This window comes from Limanda limanda, chromosome 4, assembly GCF_963576545.1.
Source record: "Limanda limanda chromosome 4, fLimLim1.1, whole genome shotgun sequence".
Classification (NCBI taxonomy): Eukaryota; Metazoa; Chordata; class Actinopteri; order Pleuronectiformes; family Pleuronectidae; genus Limanda; species Limanda limanda.
The window spans coordinates 26,573,949-26,595,945 of NC_083639.1; the positions used below are offsets into that span (position 1 = coordinate 26,573,949).

The 21,997-nt window shown below is 42.9% G+C and overlaps 2 protein-coding genes across 2 annotated transcripts in view; one reads left to right on the forward strand and one right to left on the reverse strand.

Moving 5' to 3' along the window:
- Positions 1-21,997, forward strand: part of cenpp (centromere protein P) — a 72,109-nt gene that overhangs the window by 48,703 nt on the left and 1,409 nt on the right. The gene's annotated exons all lie outside the window — the stretch shown is intronic.
- On the reverse strand, positions 213-21,314 carry ecm2 (extracellular matrix protein 2, female organ and adipocyte specific). The gene is made up of 13 exons (XM_061069622.1): positions 20,876-21,314; positions 17,467-17,580; positions 16,863-17,024; positions 12,038-12,226; positions 9,790-10,469; positions 9,594-9,729; positions 8,339-8,454; positions 7,978-8,113; positions 7,436-7,593; positions 5,615-5,754; positions 5,407-5,519; positions 4,163-4,376; positions 213-2,155 (listed from the first exon to the last, which is right to left on the reverse strand). Exons 2-13 carry the CDS (start codon positions 17,576-17,578, stop codon positions 1,960-1,962), a joined length of 2,352 nt encoding a protein of 783 aa, XP_060925605.1. The 5' UTR covers positions 17,579-17,580; positions 20,876-21,314; the 3' UTR covers positions 213-1,959.

Genomic DNA, 21,997 nt, shown 5'->3' on the forward strand with positions numbered 1-21,997 from the left:
AACTTTAACTTTGATTTGTAGAGTACTAGTGTTGCCTTGATTTTCATTATACCGTATTAATTTAGAAATCAGACCATTTTCCACATCAGAACACTTTCTCCAATTGTACGAAAATAAAGCTTAAATATCCCTGGTAGAGGTGTTGCCACCTTTTGACATCATGTGGAGTCCGCACAGTAATGATCGTAGAATAAAGCCGTGGAATTAACATCTTTACATAGTGTCTATGGTTTTTATTCACATGTTTTTGAGAACCAGGCAGTACTGGGAACATAGTGATGTTTATTGTACATTATAACATTGTTGAAACAAGTTGACCAAGAGCAACGTGTTTGTAATAACACAAAACGTCTTAACGTAAAGCAAAGTTACAACAGTAAGAGCATTTAATCCACATCTCCCCTGCACACACACACATGAAGGATTTACTCTCCATGAGTTCAGATCCCTTCTTTTATCCACTGTCAAATCTCCTGTTTGCTTATTACTTCACTGCAGCTCGGTTACATACGTTCATGGTTGAAGGATGAACTTAGAGCTAAAGAGCTGAATTATGGTTCCACCACCCAGGAGATTCTTGTGTTGTCTGTGCTGAGGAAATCTGGAAAAGAAAACCCTGAAGTGGAAATTTTACAGTGAGGTAAAGACCTCTGGAACCAGCGGTGTCCCCACAGCTCAGCTCTTATGGAGTTCTTACAGACAACTGAAGGTCAAAGGCTTTTGATTGATTGTCTCTTCAGACCACACCATCCACACAAAGCTCCACAGCAAACGCTCTGCTCATCACAACATTCAGCATTAAATGAAACCACGTCAAAGGATTCCAACACCAGGACGTGCAGCAAACGTTAGAGAACAATTCTGTGTAAAGGGAGGTCCTGGTGGCAGGAAGACAGTTTGGAGCTGAGCCATTAGAGTTGTATTGTGTCCTGAAACTGTTACTTAGTGTTCAATTAGTGTCGTTGGATAAAGTTTAATTTATTATGTTATTATGAAGTGCAGAAAAGTGTCCTTCAGTCCAAAGACAAGGGGGAATAGAGGACAGGTAGCTCTATCTCCAATTTACCCATCATCCCTCTGAATAACAGACTGAAGTGAAACAGCTATTACTGGGAATATAGTTAAAGCACAAAATGGCCAAATTACAGACAATGAATGCATTCAGTATTGTAGCGTGCCGTCGACATGTGAAATCTGAAGCTAAACTATGACTCAAAACCTACGACATATGGAAAAACTCCCTATAAATTCTGCATCAGGCCTATAAGCAGATGTGTCACTGCACCTCCCGTGTCTTTGTCTGTCAGATTATCTCCCGCAGCGCTCACTTCAACCTAATGCTTTAACCTCCTCTGAATCGTAAACACTGTGAGCCTGGAGGATGAGGCACACATTTTACTGCTCACGAACATGAAGGTGCTGAGGTTGTTAAAAAATGATGTGTTGGGGTTGTGGTATCACTTCATAGAATTCTTTCCATTTCTTTATTAGCATTTTTTCCTTTTTACTGTGTATGGCTGCAGGGATTCTTTCCATTTGAGAGAGTTTCACATTTCACAAAAGGAGACAGATGTGTTTAAAGTCTGACCATGTTCTGTCACCTTCCTTCACTTGAGTGGATTCAGGTGACAACTTACCAGACCTTCAAAAAACATGAGAGAGCCAGACAAGAAGAAAATCATACTTTTATGCAGCTTGTAAGGAGACGAGCCAAATTACATCAGCCATAACTCTGTTGAGACATGTCAAAATGTCCATGTTCAGTCTATACATCAGACTGTAATGTGAGAGGCTTTCTGAGGAAGGTTTTCTTATTATTTTAACCCTGCTATCTGAGTAACATGCAGCAGCAGTGGAAGCTAATAAAAGACATTTATCTTGACTTTCTACGTCCTTTGTGGCACATTACAATCCAATATATTCATTCCTGTGTTTCAAGGGTTTACAAACAAATGTCTTTTAGTGTTTGGGTTTGTGTGGACTCCGGCGCTCGGTCTGCTGAGGTTTTAAAACCACGCTGGAGGAGGCGCAGACGCAGGAGAAGGCCGACGGTGAAACCTTCTGGGGGTCGATGAAGTTGTTCTCCAGCCTCAGCGCCACCAGGGTGGAGTCTCCGCTGTGGTTCGGGTCACAGATGCTCTCCTCCGGGATGCTCCTTGAGGACAAAGCATTGAAAGGCCGTTAGATCTCTAATGAACAAAAGATTTTCTTTATTAATCCATCGTTCTAATGCCCCAATGCCCTTTAGTGGCTGTTTTGTCTGATCATCAGTCCGAGACACAAAGATTTTACACAAACAATACAACCACACATAAGTATACACCAGTTTACCCTTTATTACTCTCCGGAGAACAGGAATTAGGAACATGAAAAGTTCTAGTGCGTAGTCCATGTCCCCTCAGTCCATCCTTTCAAAGTTTAAATTCTCTAACATCTAGTAACACTTATAGTTTTTGCTTGTACTGCACCACATATGTTGCAAAGTATCTGCAGTGTTGTTTTGCCAGCTGATTCCAGTTTCCCACCTGTTTCCCATGTTGGCCGGGGAGCTGGAGCCCAGTACAGAGCTTCAGTGGTAAAGCTACTTAATGTAAATCCCACAGCCTGGTTGAAGTGTGTGCTGTGGATCTGTGAGAGGGCGATGAGGAGATCCAGGGAGACTCCCAGACACTTGTTTTGTTTCTTGTTGTCAGGACGACTGTTCTCTGAATGACCGATGAGCTTTAATATCGTCTGGCAGGCAGTGATGAATGAGTCAGTCGCTCGGGCTCTAATCTGTTTTGGGACTTTTTATTGTTGGTATTAAAGGATTGTGTCGACTTAAAGGGTCACCCTGTCTTTAGTCAGCTGGTTTGATTGTCTTTTGCTACTTAAATTGGCCGTGAACTCCGTTTATCTTTAAAACTTGGGTCATATGTTTGTAGTTGGTGAATAATTGATACCAGAACTTCCCAATGTTATTGCACAATAAGTTCCCAAATCTCAGGAGGCTCCAGGCTTAATGATCAATGGGATTCCTTCAGGTATAGATCCACTGGGAGGGGACACTAGAGACCACAGACCTAAGAGTGTGTATTCTGGGATGGAGTCCAGTTCCTGAACAGGATATGCATTTTGGAAAATGGATGGATATATGAAAAATCCTTGTAACTGAGATCCTGGTATTTCCTTATACCTGCAGGAACCTGGGTGTTTGAATTTGCGTCTTCACTGAGAACTGAGAAGCCTTCTCCAAAAAATAATTAACACTATTACTCAACTGTAGCTAAACCCTGAAAAGTCATTAACTGAAGCCGCAGCCGTTTCTTCCAGTTACTTGTCATGCTAAAATCTAATTTAGCAATTCAGTGGAAAAACTCTGTTTAGACTCAATTTGTGGAAAACACATCTGTCAATAGGGACGAGTCTGTCCAACTAACTGTCTTAATCAGATCTGTGGGCCGTCCTCCAAGATGAGGGAGCAGAGCAGACATTCAACACATCAGGTGCAGATCATCACCTAATTGTTCAACGTTAAAATCACAGTTACTGTGTTACCATGGAAACGGCTCAGAAACATGAGCTACATGAGAAGGATTGTTGCTCTTACGTCAAACAGAATGATCTCGGGTCACCACTTAGTCATTTATACACTCCTGTAGAACCACTCACACCTAAAACAAGCACTCATAAGGGGTTATGATGCAAAAAAATTGCACAAAATGTGTGATTGCTGCCACGCTGATCCTTTGAGGGTCGTAGGAGCTGGAGCCGATCCCAGCAGAAATTAAACGAGAAGCTGTCTACACCCTGGACCGGTCACCAGTGTGTCACAGGGACCGATATACAGAGACAACCATTCACTCTCACATTCACACCTACAGACAATTTAGAGCACATTCAACCGCAATCTGCATGTTTTTGGACTATGGAAGGAAGACGTAATTCCCCGGGGAAAACCATAAAGACAGATGTGGAACATACAAACCACTGCTCAGCCATGCTCCTCCCAAAATGCATAATTGCAGAGAATACAAAAGAGTAACATTAGGGTAATATCAAATTGTTTATGGTGAGAAATTTGTGGAATCCCGGCAAAACAAAGATGTATTCCCCGGAAAGTAGTTATCTGGAGATCCTTGAACTCTTAACCGATCATTTTCATGGATTTTTGTCTTCTCACCTGATCCTGTTATTGTTGAGTCTGATGAAGTGCACGTTGGTCATCTCGTTGATGCCGGACGGAACAGCCATGAGCTGGTTGTGATCCAGACACAGCTCCACCATGGAGTGATACGAGCCGAAGAAGGACTCGGCTTCGATCCCTTCTCCGTCCAGTTTGTTGTAGGACAGGTAGAGATACTCCAACCCGGGGTCCATGTGGGCAAAGACGTAGCCTGTGGGGAGGAAGGAAACTGTAACTTTCATCATTCTCTTGATAATTTATATCTTGATTCAAGTCCGACCGATTTATTGGCTTAAACCGACCATTTTACAGACATTTTGGTATCTATGTTAATATTTGCGGATTTGTACACATGTGATAACTTGTAATTTACAGGATAAACGATGCAGAAAATATGCATTATAATTTACTTTTTACTAGATCAAAAATTGTCTTTATATTCTTAATCTAATTTTGATATATTTGTTTGTATTTGTGTTTTATTTTTTTACATTTCTTTGTCTAAGGTGTTTGATAACATCAGATTTACATGATGATATGAAGTCCACAGTAGAATCCAGAGCCTGCTGTGGCTGGAGCAAGTTCATTTGTTTAAAATTAGTATCCAAGTCCGTAAAAGCACTTTGTAGTTTCTCTTCTACAGCCCTGGTGACTTGCTGCCTCCAGATTCTTTCTTTTACAGCCCTGCACGTGTTGGCCTGTCCAGCTCACATCCCTCATTATTCTGTTTAAAGTGTCTTGCTCTTTGCAGGTGCAGTAGTTAAAATGGTTGATTCCATCTTTTTCCCTCTTATAATGCGATTGCAGCCAACCCCTGAAAGTACCTGGAACCTTGATTAAGTATCATTTCCTTGGCAGTTTGGTTCCAGGAGCTCGTTACCGAAGCAGGAGGAGACCAGTGGAAACAACAGCAATACTCAAGTATATTAGATTTAGATATTTCCTGCAGAGGAAAACGATAAAGCTATAAAGTCTATTATCTATTCCTTTATTCCCTGATGTTGTCAAAGCAGATCATCATACCACAAATCAAATATTTATCAAATACAGCTATAAAAACATCAGGTTTGAAATCCACTTGCTTGTTTAGAGCCTCCAAATAAAACCAGCAGTTTCCCATTCTTAATATTTTTGGGCCCTAAAGATTGTTGAGGAAATCCTCCAGTTATCTACCAAGACAACCCATCTGCTAGATATCATATCATATATCATCCAGATGTGCATAAAGAGTTTCCACCGACCAGGTATCCTCTCGATGTTGTTTCCCACCAGCACGAGGTGGACCAGCGATCTGGGCAGGTAGGACGGAACCAGGTAGAGCTGGTTATTTGAAAGGTCGATGGACTCAATACTCCTGCAGAGAAGGAAGATGAGAGGAGGTTTAGATGAAGTTGGAATAAGGTATAAAAAGCAGATTGGGTAATTGTGACATATCTTGCTTTGTCGTACCTGTGGTTGATCCAAGCCATCGGGGCGATTCTGGTCTCATCCAGCCTGTTGTGTCTCAGAGAAATCACGTTCAGACTTCTGGTCTGATTCAAAACTGAATCCGAGATTTCCTCAATCAGGTTGTTCTCCAAGTACAGCTCCTTCAGACATGAAACAAGGAGTTTAGATGGGGGGGGGGACCTCATTAATAACTGGAAAGGATATAGCTCAACCATCAATCCTATTGCATGTCTAGCTCTTGTACTGGAAAAAGAAACGTAGACTGATTATCTGCACCAAGTTACACAAACTCATCTCATCAGCTATTTCTTAAACCAGGATCCATGTGTTAATTACACAGAAATTGTTGAAAACCTCTTAAAAGTGATTAAATTCTTGTATCTGCCCTTCGACTCAATCTGCAAAGATGTAATTGGTTTTCTGGCCCACGTCTGCACTGAGTTATAATAATTACTGGAATAATGACTGGACTTTAGTGTCAGTATCATGGTTGGATTTTATTATCTCATTCATTTTCACTTTTTAATGAGACCATTGGGGTGTTTATGAGTTTTATAATTAAACAGCTTCATACTAGCAGAAAGGTTTGTGACTTAATGAGACAGTTTCAGGTCAAAGGTTATACAACTGCATTCAGCTTCAGTTTTTGCTGGAAGCTGCTTACTAAATACATATACTGACACATGCTGAGTTTCTGCCTATTTAATCTGTAATCTGTCATATCTATCTTAACCATCATCTTTAAATTACCATGAGTAGAATGTCTCTCATTAGAAGTTCAAACCTCCACCAAGCACCAGCAGTCTCCTTGTGAAACCAACTCTAAATTCACTACATTTTTTTTTTGTCCTGCTTCAAATAGCGCAGACTCGTAAATATCAATCAATTTAACAATTGGTAAATTGTTAACAACGCCCACACAGTGTTAGAGAAAGTGAAAAAGGATTCCTGGATCTGCCTTCTGATCCGGAGCTCTAAAATGTAATAGGTCCCTCCACAAACCTTCATGTAAAGCGGTTGATTATTAATCCTGTTTACAAACAAACAGGCGGAGGTCATGATCCCTCTTGGCTGCACTTGTGTTGGAATGTAAGTGTTTGAAAGAAACAAATACTAAAGGTAGAACATGATCTCCAGAACTAATGACCACAAAGAGTTGTGGTATTTTGGATTCACAGCGTGTAGAAACTGTCCAAAGTCATCACATGAAGTTGGTTTTAAGTTGGATTTACAGCAGCAGCATGTTGCTGGAGTTCTGTGGTTAACCAGAGGCCGTAATTACAGGTCGGGCGCTCTGGTTTCCCACAGGTAGAGGCCGAGTTTACTCAGTGGAGGATAGTCTTAAACGTTGGAGCCAAGAAGAAAATACTGATGCGTCAGCAAACTATAACTCAGAACGCTGCCAGTTCCCCAGACGTCCTCTGAGGATGTGACTGAACCTGATGAGAGATCTAATTAAGATTAATTAATTGAGCAATTCACCTATTTCTACCAACTGTTGCTCAAAAGGCCCAGAGATTCTCAAGGCTCCACTTTAACTGGATGTTCACAAAGTCAATCACATGTCTAGAGACGTGGAAATGATATGTGGGCTTCGGTTTGTATCAGCCTGCCAGGATATTGATGGACCCTCTGATATTTATAGTCTATATATATTTTTAAGAGTTCAGAATGAGTTCTGGAGTCCATGGCAGATTGAGCAATGGTTAAGGTTTCACGTGGGCCAGTTCTTCTGGTATCAAAATGACTTTTATAAAGGAAATCCAACGCCTGGCTGTGTGAGGTATGAGGAGAGATGGTTAGACAGATCTCACTTCATACCAGCAGTGAAGCAGGAAGCCCCTGTGGGATGGTGCGGAAGTGGTTTCTTCCCAATCTGAGGTAGGAGAGCTGGACTAGGGGAGTGAAGCCCAGAGGATCCACATTCCCCTCACTCAACAGATTCCCTTCCAGCTCCAGAATCACCAGGTTGCTCATATCTTTAAAGATAAAACAAATATATAAGTATTCTGCTCAGCTGGAAATTAGTCTTGAAATCAATGTGGCAGGAAATATCTGTGTAGAGCGGAGGAAGAATGTTTGATTCAACAACAGAAACCTGTCAAATATTAAACAAAACACAAAAATACTTTGACTCAGGAAACACAAGATGTGATTATTAATGGATTAAAGGTTTTGTCTCTTTCAAAGTTGACCTTCAAGGATCTTTTTTAATCGTCCATAAACGATGTGGGTGGTTGTTTCATGTCATTTTTAAACATGTAGTCTGCAAGTTTTTTGCGTAGTAGTTGAGTGTAAATAACTGATAACAGAGTATTTAGTGACATTAACAGTGAGGTCAGCACGTGATTCTCTCTCAGTACCTCGGAAGCTGTTCTCATCGATCCTCCTCAGTTTGTTCTCGCTGATCTTCAGCTCCTGCAGGGAGGGGGGAAGGGCGGAGGGCACGGCTTCCAGCAGGTTCCCGTCCAGGTAGAGACGACTCAGCATCTTCAGGCCCTGAGACAAACACACGTACTGTAGGTACTGGGGATACTGGGAGGTCTGTGATGGGGAAGTCTGCAGAAATACTCGCCCATCTTTTTTTCAGACTCATGCAGATTTGACAGCTGTAGGTGGATCATGATTTGCTTTATATGGAGTGGAAGACAGATTATAGGGGGAAATAAGTTTGCTTTTATTCTGAAGGGAAGCATTGTTTTTCAGTGTGCTAGTTCATCTTACTTTGAAGGCTCTGGCATCGATGCTGGCCGAGGTGAGTTTGTTTTTCTTCAGGTTGATCCACTCCAGGTTGGGGATTCCATTAAAGGCTCCTGCTGGGATGCTGCTGATGTTGTTTCCTGGTCAGAACATGTTCCGTTAGTTTACAGTAAACACTGAAGTGTGTTTGAGTCGCAGGTTTCTTTATTTTTATTCTTGGTTTTTTAGTTCCTGGATTTGCAAGTCTACCTCATCTCACACTGGATATTTATCTCTCCTTGCAACGATTGAGAGGAATCAGGTTGCAGCTCCTCACTCGTGGTCGGTGATAACCTCAGTTTTGTCATTTTAAAGGACATAAATAATGTTAATGCTGCATGGTGAGAGCCGGCTGTCTGGTTCATGTCCTCCCTGCAAGTCTGAACTCAGCCAAAGATAATCTGTGAGGTAAACGCAGCGATAGACCTCTATAAATCCTAATCACAAGTGGAGCGTGTGTTTGTGTTTTTCCGACAGACTGAGCGGTTTCTGTTCTCTGGTGAAACGATTAGCCGATTGCATCAGATCAGTGTGTGGAGTGAGGATCTCTCTTTTTCACTTTCATCAACTTTAGATCCATAGTTTCCTCCAGAGAGAGTGACTGGATCTCAGGATGTATTAAACCTGAACTTAGTGATGATCACTTCAGATCTCTAAGAATGGATTTTAATACCAGTGTGAATGGGAGGTATCACTAGGTGAAATTTTCTGAAGCTCAATTGAATTTAAGGGGCCTTTTGTGGACTGATGTCGGAGGTGTGCATCCACTGAGTGCCATTCTAGTTTAAAGTCAAAATCTATAGAGTGTGAGATTCAGTTCTAGATTTAGATTCTAAAATACTGTGGAGTCTTTTTGAAATGATGGATTCTTCTCGATGGACTGCATTCAGCTTCAGTTTTGCTGGAAGCTACTTACTACAGACATATACTGACACATGCTGAGTTTCTGCCTTTTTAATCTGTTATCTGTCATATCTATTTTAACCCTCATCTTTAAATTATAGGGAGAAGAATGTCTCTCAGAGTTCAAACCTCCACCAATCGTGATCTATACAGTATAAGATTCAGTTCTGGATTTAGATTCTGTAAAATACTGTGGAGTCTTTTCTAAATGCTGGCTTCTCCTCGGAGCTGCCGTGTGTTTCAGCTCCTGGTGGTGTTCTGGTGTTCTGGTGTTCTGGTGTTCTGATGTTCTGGTGTTCTGGTGTTCTGGTGTTCTGGTGTTCTGGTGCGGACTCACCTTCCAGACTCAGAGATTTGAGCTCACGTATGGACAGAGGAGGGAAGTGGAAGAGTTTGGCGTTCTCACATGTCACAGTGACATCGGAAATGTCGCAGCCTGGAGGGAGGCCTCCTCTGTTCGGTTCCACCTCCACCTCCACCTCCCTCTCCTCCCATTCCACCTCCACCTCCACCTCCCTCTCCTCCCATTCCACCTCCCTCTCCTCCAATTCCTCCTCCCGCTCCTCCTCCACTGCCTCCACCTCATATAGCTCCTCCTCTGTAGCAGCAGGGGGTCTTGGGATTGGAGCAGGGATGAGATCTGGTTCTTCTGGTTCTTCTGGTTCTTCTGGTTCCTTTGGGAGCATCTGAAAGACGTCTCCTCTCAGCCACACCTCCTCATCCGCCTCCTCCTGGTGCTCCTCTTCCTCCTCCTCGGCCAGAGCCAGAAGTTCCTCCCTCAGGATCTCCTCCTGCCTCCTCCTCTTCTCCTCTAGCTTTCTTTCCTTCTCCCTTGCTTCTCTCTCCGCTGCCTCCTTCTGCTTCCTGTCCTCCTCCTCCAGTCTCCTCCTCTCATCTTCCTGCCTCTTCATCTCCTCGATCTGCCTCCTCCACTCCGCTTCCTCCTTCTCCACCTGCAACCTCAGGGCCTCCTGCTCCTTCCTCCTCCTCTCCTCCACTATCTTTCTCTGTTTGTCTTCCTGCTCCTTCCTCAGCTTCCTCCTCTTCTTCCTCGCCTCGTCCTTCTTCCTCAGGCGCTCCTCCTCCTCGCGGTGCTCCTCCTCCTCTCGCCAGATAATTCGCCTGATCTCCTCCTGAGTCAGCGGGGTCACGGGCACGCTGGGGTCACTGGGAACTGGAGAGTCACCGGAAAGGTCAAGGCTGAGGTCAGGGTCTAGGGTGGGATTGGGGGGGGTGCGTGGCGGCCAATCGGATGGCAGGAGGCGGGAGGAGGCAGGAGTGGTTCCATAAGAAAGAAAAAGGTGACAGCAAAGAAAGAAGGAAGGAAGGAAAGGGATGGAAACAGGAGAGTAGAGCGAGAGACAGGAGAGGAAGAAGTAAATGTAGAAGAGATAAGGAAAACTAAAGGAGAAGGACAGATGAAAGGTGGCGAGCGCAGAGACAGTGGGACACACAGACAGGAGGTGGACAGACAGACAGGAGGTGGACAGACAGACAGGAGGTGGACAGACAGACAGGAGGTGGACACACAGACAGGAGGTGGACACACAGACAGGAGGTGGACACACAGACAGGAGGTGGACACACAGACAGGAGGTGGACAGACAGACAGGAGGTGGACAGACAGACAGGAGGTGGACAGACAGACAGGAGGTGGACACACAGACAGGAGGTGGACACACAGACAGGAGGTGGACACACAGACAGGAGGTGGACACACAGACAGGAGGTGGACAGACAGACAGGAGGTGGACACACAGACAGGAGGTGGACAGACAGACAGGAGGTGGACAGACAGACGGCTGTGTGTTAGTGCTGCAGACAGACAGACGCCCATATTTGACACACAGACAGGTACAAGTCCGGCTTGTTGAAGCTACAGAGCAGACGGCTGCTGTAGACCAGTCTGGATCAAATCCCACTGAACTCCACCTGATCTGCCCCAGTCAGGTAGAGTTCCTCTATTACTAACGGTTAATACGTAATAACAATATTAGCTGATGTTGGCGTTGGCTGCTACGGAATCTAAATCGAATAAGGTTTAAAAATCATTCAAAATCAAGTTTTTTAAATTAATAAACTGGGAAAGCTACATAACCAGGTCACAAGTGTTTAATAACCAAATGAAATCCTTATCAATCAACCAACAAGGTTTAAAAGTATAGTTTAGTTATGACATATTTACAAGATATGTTCAAGATATTTTCTCCTTTTTTAACTTTGAAGAACAATATTGTTATTTAAGACATTTCTTTCAGATTGTGGTTTTGAATGTAGATCTGTAGTGATCCGTGCGTCATCTCCCAACATACAGACGTATGAAATGCATCACAACATGTGCATTGACTGACCCAAAATGTGCGAACCACATTTTTAAAGCCATGATGGAAACTAGAGGCAACATGCTGAGGCCTCAGAGATGGAAATGAGGAGTAAAAAAGTGTTTCATCCCAGAGATTTAACATTTACTGTTTGATTAAATCAAAACTGACTCCTAACACATGTTTACTAGTGTGGAAGTAAAGTTTATTCTCCTTTATAGTTTCAAGAATGTACAATATATTTGTCTTTTTATCATTTCTACACTGCTCATCATGTTAAACTGAAGGATTTTAGTCAGTGTAATAAACACCTATGTAAACATGACATTACTTTTCCTGTAAAAGTGAATTTGAGGTTTGTATGATGAATGAAACCCTTCAAACGTTGCTCCTGAATCATTTTCCATCTCCGTTTCCTCTGGATGTTGCACCATGGCGTTACCACATGTTGTGTTTCTACCTGGCTCCATGCAGACGGGGCAGCACTCCCCGGCGGGGGTGTAGGGGAAGTGACAGTGCATTGTGGGACAGGGGGTCTCGTCACAGACCACCCGCCCTCCGGTGCACAGACACGTCACACACGGCTTCGGGGACCACACGGCCTGGTCGAACATGGTCAGACCCTGGTACACACACTGGCCCTGCTTACCTGAAACAACACACACACACACACACACACACACACACACACACACACACACACACACACACACACACACACACACACTACAGTCAGTTCAGTTTGTCATTCTAGTTTTAAATCTTTCAGTAAGATGCAGCGTGACCGTGGAGGAAGTAAAAGTTAATTGACAAGTGTTGATTATGTCACTTTTCTAGATTAATCTTCTGTATATAATTTGTCTTAAAGCTTGAAACACAGAAATATTTTCAGTGGAGACCAGCCAGATGTGGATAATATCTGAAACACAAAAAATTATAAATATCTTTCATATACTGCCACAGTCAGTGGAAACAGACATGGTTTTATTCATAAGGTTGCATGGTCCTAATATTTGGAGTTTCCATGTATCAGACGTCACCAACATGGACACATGGCAAAGTGGAAGTGTTTCAGCAGCTGGGCAGATGTGGAAAGTATACATTTGGTGTCAGTAAACAAAAGAATGAAGCTTGCAACCAGTCACATGACAGTGGACTTTATGTCAGTGAGTGAGGTAAAGATCCAGATGTGCTGCTGCGTTTCATTGAATGAAGTTCTCCTCTCAGCCTGAAGATGTTTGTTCTCGTGTGTTCACCAGGAAAGATTCAAGAAATCCTGCAAAATATCTGTCTGACTCAGTTGTGATATTTAATGATGTGCAGCCAGTGTTCACAGACCTGTTTAATCTGGACTAACCGTGGACAGCTGACTTCCCACCATCACTACGTAACTACCAGATTGATTATGTCCCACAAACCACAACTTGTCAAACAAAGAGCTAATTATTTCTGGCTACCATTTTAAATTCTCAATGGTTCAATATTGGTTTTGTGTCAAGAGTAGGGTTGCAAAGGGGCGGAAAGTTTCCGGTAAATTTCTGGAAACTTTCCGGAAACTTTCCACGGAAATATTAAGCTCGGGAATTTTGGGAATTAAAAAAAAAAAAAAACTATGCAAATTAAACGCTGAGCAATAAAAACATCATTCAAAACTCTATTTTAAAGATGTATGGAATGCAGCACACGCTTCACGTTGAGTTTCAACCCTCCACTGTGCATTCTTCCATCACATGCACAGATAACTCCCAGCATCCTTCACTCTACAGCAGGTCTACTGAGGCCTGATGTAAAGTGAAGGACTAGTCAGGTAAGTTTCAATGATATTACTGGGGAAAATATATTAGCATGCTGATTGAGGATTGTTCATCTGTTCATCTAGCCTATTTCCATACGTTTATCCATCAATTGTAAAATATGTTTACAGACGATTCCAATTGTTTGGCTAACTATTTATATCTCTGGCATTGCATTAGTGTTTTTTTACAATCTTTTTTCTCATCTTATTCTACAGAACAATGTCACGTGCACTATATCATGTGTGGAGACATTTCACCTCATCCAATGTAGAAGGAAAGGCTGTGTACATTTGCAAATACTGTGCAAAGACCTATGTTAAGAATGACACAACGATGCAGAAGCATATAGTCAAGTTCCCAAAGTTTCCTCAGGGCTCAAATCAGCCTATAACACAACAAAATGTATATATTTATGTCTGTATATGACAAGGTAAATACAGTTAGTATAAATTACCCACAACATTTCCAGTTTATTCCCGTTAATTCCTGTTAATTCCCGTATATTCCCGTATATTCCCGTTAATTCCCGTTAATTCCCATGGAAAGTTTCCAAGTTTGAATATTCCCGGAGTCTCTAGTCAAGAGACAGAGAGAGTAGGAAGACATCTGCCTGTGATGACGCCCCCTGGCTGCCATTTTCTAGGCGTTAGGAAAATAATATTTAATTTTCAACTTATTATTGACTCTGTCACAGTGTTTATTTCAGGGGAGTATTTTGCACTAACCAATCAGAGGTGAGGATCATATCCACCCAGGATCTTTTTTCGCGCAGCTCGGAAGTTTCAAATGAAGCAGATGCATTTTATACTTTTTGTGTTGAAAGTGTTTTTTGTCGTACAGTTGTCGACACAAGATGACGTCTCTCTTTCTTATTTCCACCTGCGAGTCTTTGCATGAATTTGCCGACTTTGCAACCGAGGCAACAGCTGTCTGTGAATCAGAGAGGTGGGTGGTGATGCACGTGTCCAGAGCAAAGCAAAATCAACGCAGCAACTTGTGGGTCACAACCTGCAGACCCTTGTCCCCCCCCCCCTTAGCAGCTGCAGTAATTGCTGTGTAGGTCTAGTCGAATCTAAAGCTTGTACTTTAGCATCAGAACCAGGCAAAGCAGTGATTTGTCGTGTTTCCACTCCTCCCTCTGCATTAACTTCACCTTTCAACATCCGAGCCGGCTCGTGACTGGGAGTGAGTCAGTCAGAAAGACTGTAAACCACTATGATGCAGCAGGAAGAGGCTCTTTGTGTCTCGTGTGAGTGGGTCCTGTCTGTCATCTCTCCGTTCTAATGGTATGCTCTTTGTCCCGTCCATAGGAAACACAGGTAGTTAAGAGGCTCAGGTTATTTCTCTTAAACACTGAGTCGTCTTCACTGTGACTGTCGCCCTGTCATCTCTGGAGCACTCATACTTTAAAGCTTTTCTTTTCTCTAGAAAATATTGTCTTGCAGTCGGAGCTCTTGCTTTTCATTGTCTTGTAAAATTGCAGGTTTCGCTCAAATAATACGGCGACAATTCGAAATCGGCTGTTGTACGATCGTCCTGCAGTGAGGAGTGTATAGTTTTACTTTGCTGTGAAACTATTGGACGTGCGGTTTAATGGTTTTAATATTAAAATTCATAATTATTTGAGCAAAAAACATCTATCATCCGTATTTCCCAGCTTCTCTGTCAGAATTTGAGGCATTTCTTTGGTTTTATGTCAGCGTAAACTTGAATTTCTTTATATTTTGGATGTCAGACAGAACTCAAATATCAACAACATTAGATAATGTAACCTTGAGTAAATTACTTTGAAATGAATTTATTTCGCTATGGAAAACTCAGCTATAATCAAAATAAATATAGATATAGAGAAGAGATACTGTCAGTCTTTTAAAGTCATTGGAATTGGATTTCAATATTTGCAATAAGTTATATTTGGTGGTCCGAACATTTTTTTCTTGATTAAAGTTCAGGGAATTTAGAAAAACACCCTGATTGAAATGCATCTTGATAAATGAATCTGTTCCAAACTGTTAACCTGATGACAGGTTTATGACCCGTCTCTTTGGCCTCGGAGCAGTAAACTCCATCTGCAGATGAAGACTGAGATAAGGTAGAAAGCTCTGGAAGGAAAAGCTTGTTTGTTAACGTTGGGAAAAGCAAAGCTGGTGTCGTCAGGATCTTTCCACGTTGAAGTATTGCTCAACGCTCAAGGAGTTGATTGGTTGCCACGGTGACCGGACAGACTTTTCACTTTCCACAAAACAAAGCAAATCAGATATTTCTCTCAGAGCCTCAGACGTCTCAGGAGAAGTCGTGGTGATGCGACATCTGTAAGTTTCCTGTTTGTGTAAACTGAAATCTGCTCTGTTTGGTTGTTTCACTCGAGTCGGTTTGTGTCTGCGACTCTGAAAACAAAGCAAACATCTTCTCGGGTTTCAAACTCCAGCGAAGACCGAAACAAACAGTTCTGATTTCCCAGCAACAAACTGTCGCCAGCGACTGTCTGAAGCTGGTTTTTATTGTTTGAAACCGAAAGGCTCCACGTGGCTCAGTGGTGGTGGGGGGGTATGTTTCTGTCGAGCTCTTTCCCCCTCAGATGGTTTCCCCTTCTGTTCGGGTCGGAATGTGATGATGTGACATTAAGTTGCTGAGCTGTAATAACAAGCTCTTTCCTGACGGGAGCTGAACTCGTCTCCGACTGCTCTCACACGTTCAAAGGTTTTATTCACTTTTATTTTACTGCTCTGAGATTTCATTGACTGGAAAACTCTTGTGTCGTTCGTCATGTTAAAGTTCTGTGTTTGTCATGTAGGTTCACACATCAACATACAAACACACGTATTAACTAGTTCATGTGCTGCATAGTTAGTGTCTTTAAATCTACATGTTTTTATTCTCTAAATTAAAACCGTCTTTACGAGGATTATTCACTTGAAGTTGTAAATATTCTCTGAATGTTGGATGAACGAAACAAATGATTTGATGATTTTTGGAAATTGTGCATACTAACAAAACATAAGGAAATCCTTTACCTCGTTGTAATTGGACGTTTTTGAGGTCGAACCTGGGTCACAGGGTCGTTGACCTGAGTTAAACCTGAGTCACTGACCTGAGCTAAACCTGAGTCACTGACCTGAGCTTAACCTAAGTCACTGACCTGAGTTAAACCTGGGTCACAGGGTCGTTGACCTGAGTTAAACCTGGGTCACTGACCTGGGTTAAACCTGGGTCATAGGGTCGTTGACAAGAGTTAAACCTGGGTCACTGACCTGGGTTAAACCTGGGTCATAGGGTCGTTGACATGAGCTAAACCTGGGTCACTGACCTGGGTTAAACCTGGGTCACAGGGTTGTTGACCTGAGTTAAACCTGGGTCACTGACCTGAGTTAAACCTACTCACTGACCTGAGTTAAACCTGAGTCACTGACCTGAGTTAAACCTACTCACTGACCTGGGTCAAACCTGGGTTATAGGGTCGTTGACCTGAGTTAAACCTGAGTCACTGACCTGGGATAACGTTGTAGCTGGAGTGCTGTTCCTGGATGTTCCTGTAGGGCTGTAGGAACAGAGTGTGTCCTTGGTTGTGTCCTGGTTCTACTGGGACAATGGGACCAGGGACCAGTCTGATCTTCACAGTCCTGGAGCTTCCTGCTCTGGCCCCCCCGTGACCTGCAACACATTGTGGGTTCACCGTTAATCTGCATCATGGATCTAGAAACTTCTACCAACAGATAGAAAGCCACACGATTGTTGGGACAGTCCAATAATGACTGAATCATCGATTAACACATTTTGAGCAGAAACGGCTTTCATGTATTCTAATAAAATAAAAACATGAGATGCTGGGACGTATGCAGGAGGTCGATCTGGTGTCGTTAGAGGTTTTTATGTCTGAGAACAAGGACATAGCTCAGTTGACTTGAGGATCTTTGAGATGCTCCTCAAACTTCTCCTCCTCACATAATCTAGTCCGTCATCTGCTCAGCAAACCACATCCATGTAAATCAGGTAGACGCACAGAGATGAAACTGATAGAAGTCAACCCATCTTACTGTAAGGTGGCTAACAAGGATATTTGTATGTTTCTTTTTTTATTGAGACTGAGTCTTACCGTGTCCACTCCTCTTCCTCTTCCCATCCTTGCGAATGTTCCTGGCCTGGGTGTCAGGGACGGTCAGCGCCACCAACAGCCACAAACTGGCCACCACCAGCCACCACCTCATCCCTGCAGAGCAGCACTGACACTTTAAAACAACACTGAGGCCTCCAGAGTGGCTGATACAATTCTGAACAAGGTCCAAATACCACAGATCTACTTTTCTCTTGACATGATAAGCTCCTCAGAGTTAAATCTGGTCACAAACTCTGATCTAATCTACAATCACACATTTCTTTCTGCTCCCAAAAGGAAATGGGCTCAACACCGAACCCTGGACCCAGAAACAAAAGTAAAAGATTAAACAGTCAGTTGTCCCAGTAGCTTTGGTTGAAAATCAAGAGCTCAGAAACATTGGGAGCCACTGAGCACGAAACCACCAGGGTTTGAGTCCAACTGGGAACCATTAGTCTCATGTCCCCATCTCTCTACTGTAGAAACTAGCAGATAAACAGGTGAAAGTAAACACACACATCCACGTTCTCTCTCCAGCCGCAGAACAACAGAGAACAACAGAGAACACAAAGAGGTTTTTACCTGCAGCAGCTTCTCTGACAAAAAGATCTGTCACTGCTGCTGCTCGTCCTCATATAGCTGTGAGCTGGGAACCTAATGGCTGGTTGTGTGTGTGTGTGCGTGCGTGTGTGTGTGTGTGTGTGTGTGTGTGCGTGTGTGTGTAATGACTGGTCTATTCGCAGCAGTCCTGTCATTATTAAAGCTCTAACACTAACACACACCTTCACACACCTGATAGTTTTGTCCTCTGAATGAAGCAGATTGAACCAGTTCTCTGTATCAAACACAATAACAGCAATAAATGTCGTGTTGCTTTGCCCCAGTGCATGATGGGAGTGTTAAATCATAGGATTGTCAGATTTGCTGGCTCGGTGCCAAGAGGAGCCTGATGGATTCTCCAGTCTTTTGCGGCTGCTTGTTTATTTATTGCTGATTCTTGTGGGTCTGAAACCAGATAATGAGCTTCACCAGTTGCAGCGATTGACTGTGAACACAGTGGAACACATCTGGATCCAGATGTTGGAGTAGATCATTGGATTTGATGTTGATCATCAGGTGGAAAAGATGCTGATGTTCTGTGTTTGCTGGAAACAGCTGGATGTGTATCAGGCCCCAGCTGCTTCATCAGGTGTTAACAGGAGATCGTGAGTTTAAAACGAGTTCCCTCGCCCTCTTGTGGCCAAAAACAGAAGTTAACATTTGTCGTGTTGATTTAATAAATAAGTTTGTCTGTAAGAGATATTTTATATCACAGCTGCAAACATCTCATCTCCACTCAGTGCCATTTATTGGTCTTTTCTCTGCACCTGGTGTGAAAACATGACATTTATTATAGTTGTTCTTAATTCAACATTGTAAACAGCATGAGTGTCTCCACAGGAGGCTTCTGTTTCACAGTCAGAGCAACAGCTGAACAGGAACGCTGCTCCGGGGGGGCACCACAGTGTGTCAGAGGTCAAGGTCGAGCTGTGACTCCTGTGTTCAAATCAGCTCAGGATCTTTGCTGCTCGTCATCTGTCTCTATTAGATTTGTTACAGTCTGAACTGTATCTGTAAAGAGATGCTTCCATTGTGGGAGTTCTTCAGGAGCTTTGCATGACTTAATAATACAAATACATAGATTAACAAGTGTTAGAGCACAGTTCTGTGAATCCACAGGAGAGGAAACAGGTTGAGGTGTTAATGAAGCGCAGGAGAAACGATTATCTATTAAAGCACTTTGATATTAAAGTGTTAACAAGAGGAAGAGTTCAGGTCCCATGAGGTTTTTCCAGAGCACACGTTACACATGTTGTAATTAGGAATCTCTGATCCATTACATCCACCCACACACTCTTTTAATCATTCACTTTTTTATTTTCTTTGGATGGAACAAAACGAAAGTGAGCAGTTCCACAGACTGGTCGTCTGAACAGCTCTGAGACCCTCCCTCCTCTATTCACCACCAGCCAATCACAAGCCAGATATCAGAGAGAGAGGGGGGGGGGAAAGAGAGCAGGAGGGAGGGAAGAGAAATGGAAAAAATATTCAGCTCTTCAGTTTCTGGATGAGCAGGCTCAGACGGAGAGACTTCCAGCAGCAACAGGAGGAGATCAAAATAACCTGGAGACGTGTGTGGGATCTACTGATCTGTTTTCTTACTTCAGTTTTTCACTCAATAACGGGACCAAAGGAAAAACTTAGAATAGCTTAAAGTGACTTTTTATCTGTTATTGTTATCAGATTTTTGGGCATGTTTCTCAAAGTGTGACTTTTTAAATGTCTGGTTTAATTTTCAATAATGAAACTTCTCTTAAGGTCATACTTCAGATGTAAATTGACTGAAGTTTAAGTGACACAATCCCACCAGAAAGACACTTGACCTTCACTGTTCAACTTTTCCAAAACAAACCAGTCCAAGAACAATCAGAGTTAAATATCAGTTTGTGTTTAGTCTGTGAATCTATAGAATAATCCTATTCTCTGTTTCTTAGTGTCTCATTAAAACCAAACATATCAGAGACAACAACCTAAAAAGACAGAAAACAACTTTGAGGAAAAATCAATTGACGTATATTTAGACTTTTTAGTTTGGTCCATGTCCCGTGTGTTAACATGGAAGAGGCGGGACTTATGACTGATACCGCAGCCCGCCACCAGGGGGTGATAAACACTCAGTCATGTCCTCCTTTGTTTACTATGAACAGAGCAGAATGAACCTGAGGAGACAAACACTCCTCATGAGTCAGGAGAAACTTTACGTCCCGAAGGAAACGAGAAGTCAGTCGACTGTTTCTGATCCAAAACCAACTAAACGACACGTTTTCTATCTTTCTCTTCGAATCTGATTCAACAGTCTCATGATCCTCTGTTTACAAACTGATGAAAAGAATATGAAGCCGAGTCTGTCGGGTATTGCATCGCAGTTTCATAACCAGCTGCAGTTGCCTGGATGGATTCCAGCTCAGTTAAAATGACGGGAAAAACCCTGAATAAAGACGTTTGCTCTGGTTCAGTTCTTCTCTCCGAACTTCGTATTGACTCACAGCTCGTGTTGTGAAACGCAGCGGAACATCATCCGGGAGCGGGGGGGGTTTTTGGGGAGAGAGATTTCTGAATCAGTGAAAGTATTTTGGAAGTGAAACGATGAGATTCTGTTCTGCATCAAACGGACGAGACTTTAGATCCTGTTAATCGAGGATAAAATCATTCTGGGTTTTTCTTTCTTCTGGATCTGTGAAGGAGAAATTCTACAGCAGCAACAGACACAGATGTTGACAAATGATGAAAGGACAGACGGAGAGACAGACAGAAAGGGGGAGGAGCCGGGGACAGACAGACAGACAGACGGACATTAACTCTACATTACCAGCAGTTTGAAGGCGGCTGCAGGACTGTATGCCAAATTCTTCCAGCCTCTTTTCTCTTCTTCTGGTTCTGCAGGACCTCCAGGAGATGTGTGTGTGTGCTTTTGTGTCTCTGTGAGATGATACTGTAGTGTGTGTGTGTGTGTGTGTGTGTGTGTGTGTGTGAGCCTCGGTGTGTCTCAGAGCATGGAACAGTTGTGTAGAGCGTAGCAGGCTAACACAGCTGTGAAGGAAAGCCAGGATTTGTGCTGCAGCTGAGACCAAGTGAAAGAGGGAGAGAGAGAGAGAGAGAGTTACAGACAGACAGAAAAGGAGAGAGAGAGAGAGAGAGAGACAGGTCAGACATCTGTCTTCCTGTTTGAGGGAGGACACGGCCAACAAGCTGCAGGATAAACCAAGAAAGACTGAAAAGCCAACGTGCAGAAGTGAAATACCCACATGTTGCAGAGCGGAGAGAAAAACACTGAGACGACTTTGACCTCAGTCACAGAAAAATGTGTCAGAAGGAGGAGAAGAAGAAGAACAGAGGTCAGAGGTCACTCGAGAATAAACATCCCGCTTCAGTGTCGGAGAGAAAAGCTTCATGGGAAAAACAGGTTTCTGCTTAACAACACTTTTAAAAGTGATGAGAAGGTGACGGTAAAATCCGTTTGATTATAAAACTGTCTGACCTCTGACCTCTGGCCTCTGACCCCCTGATGAAACCACATTTAAATTCCCTACATCCAGATTTTTATTAAGATCTGCACCAGATCACACCCACAAACATCAGTCCCTGGAAAAGATTTTATCAAGATCCATTAATTATTCTCTGAGAAATCAAACGAACATAAGGAAAAACGTGTGTGTGTGTGCGCTCGTGTGTGTGTGTGTTTGTTTGCGCTTGTGTGTGTTGTCGTGGATCATAAACTCCTCAAAGGTTTTATCTCATGATGAAAAACAAAATGGAGACTCAGATGTTTCCTGGTTCCCTCATGACTCATCATTACACTCTGATGTGTCTGTACATGTAAAAGCTTTTGTTTGTTTTCATGGAGGAAACGAACAGAGTTCAGGTCGGTAGACAGATGTTGTAGCGCCCCCCAGAGGCCAAACCATGAATCGTCAAAGAAGATTTAAAAACA

Coding starts and splice junctions, on each gene's coding strand:
- ecm2 (XM_061069622.1), bottom strand. CDS start 17,578: ATGAGGTGGTGGCTGGTGGTGGCCAGTTTGTGGCTGTTGGTGGCGCTG. Junction 9,730..9,789: donor AGGAATTGGAGGAGAGGGAG/GTGGAATGGGAG, acceptor AGGGAGGTGGAG/GTGGAGGTGGAACCGAACAG. Junction 4,377..5,406: donor CAACATCGAGAGGATACCTG/GTCGGTGGAAAC, acceptor TCCTCCCCACAG/GCTACGTCTTTGCCCACATG.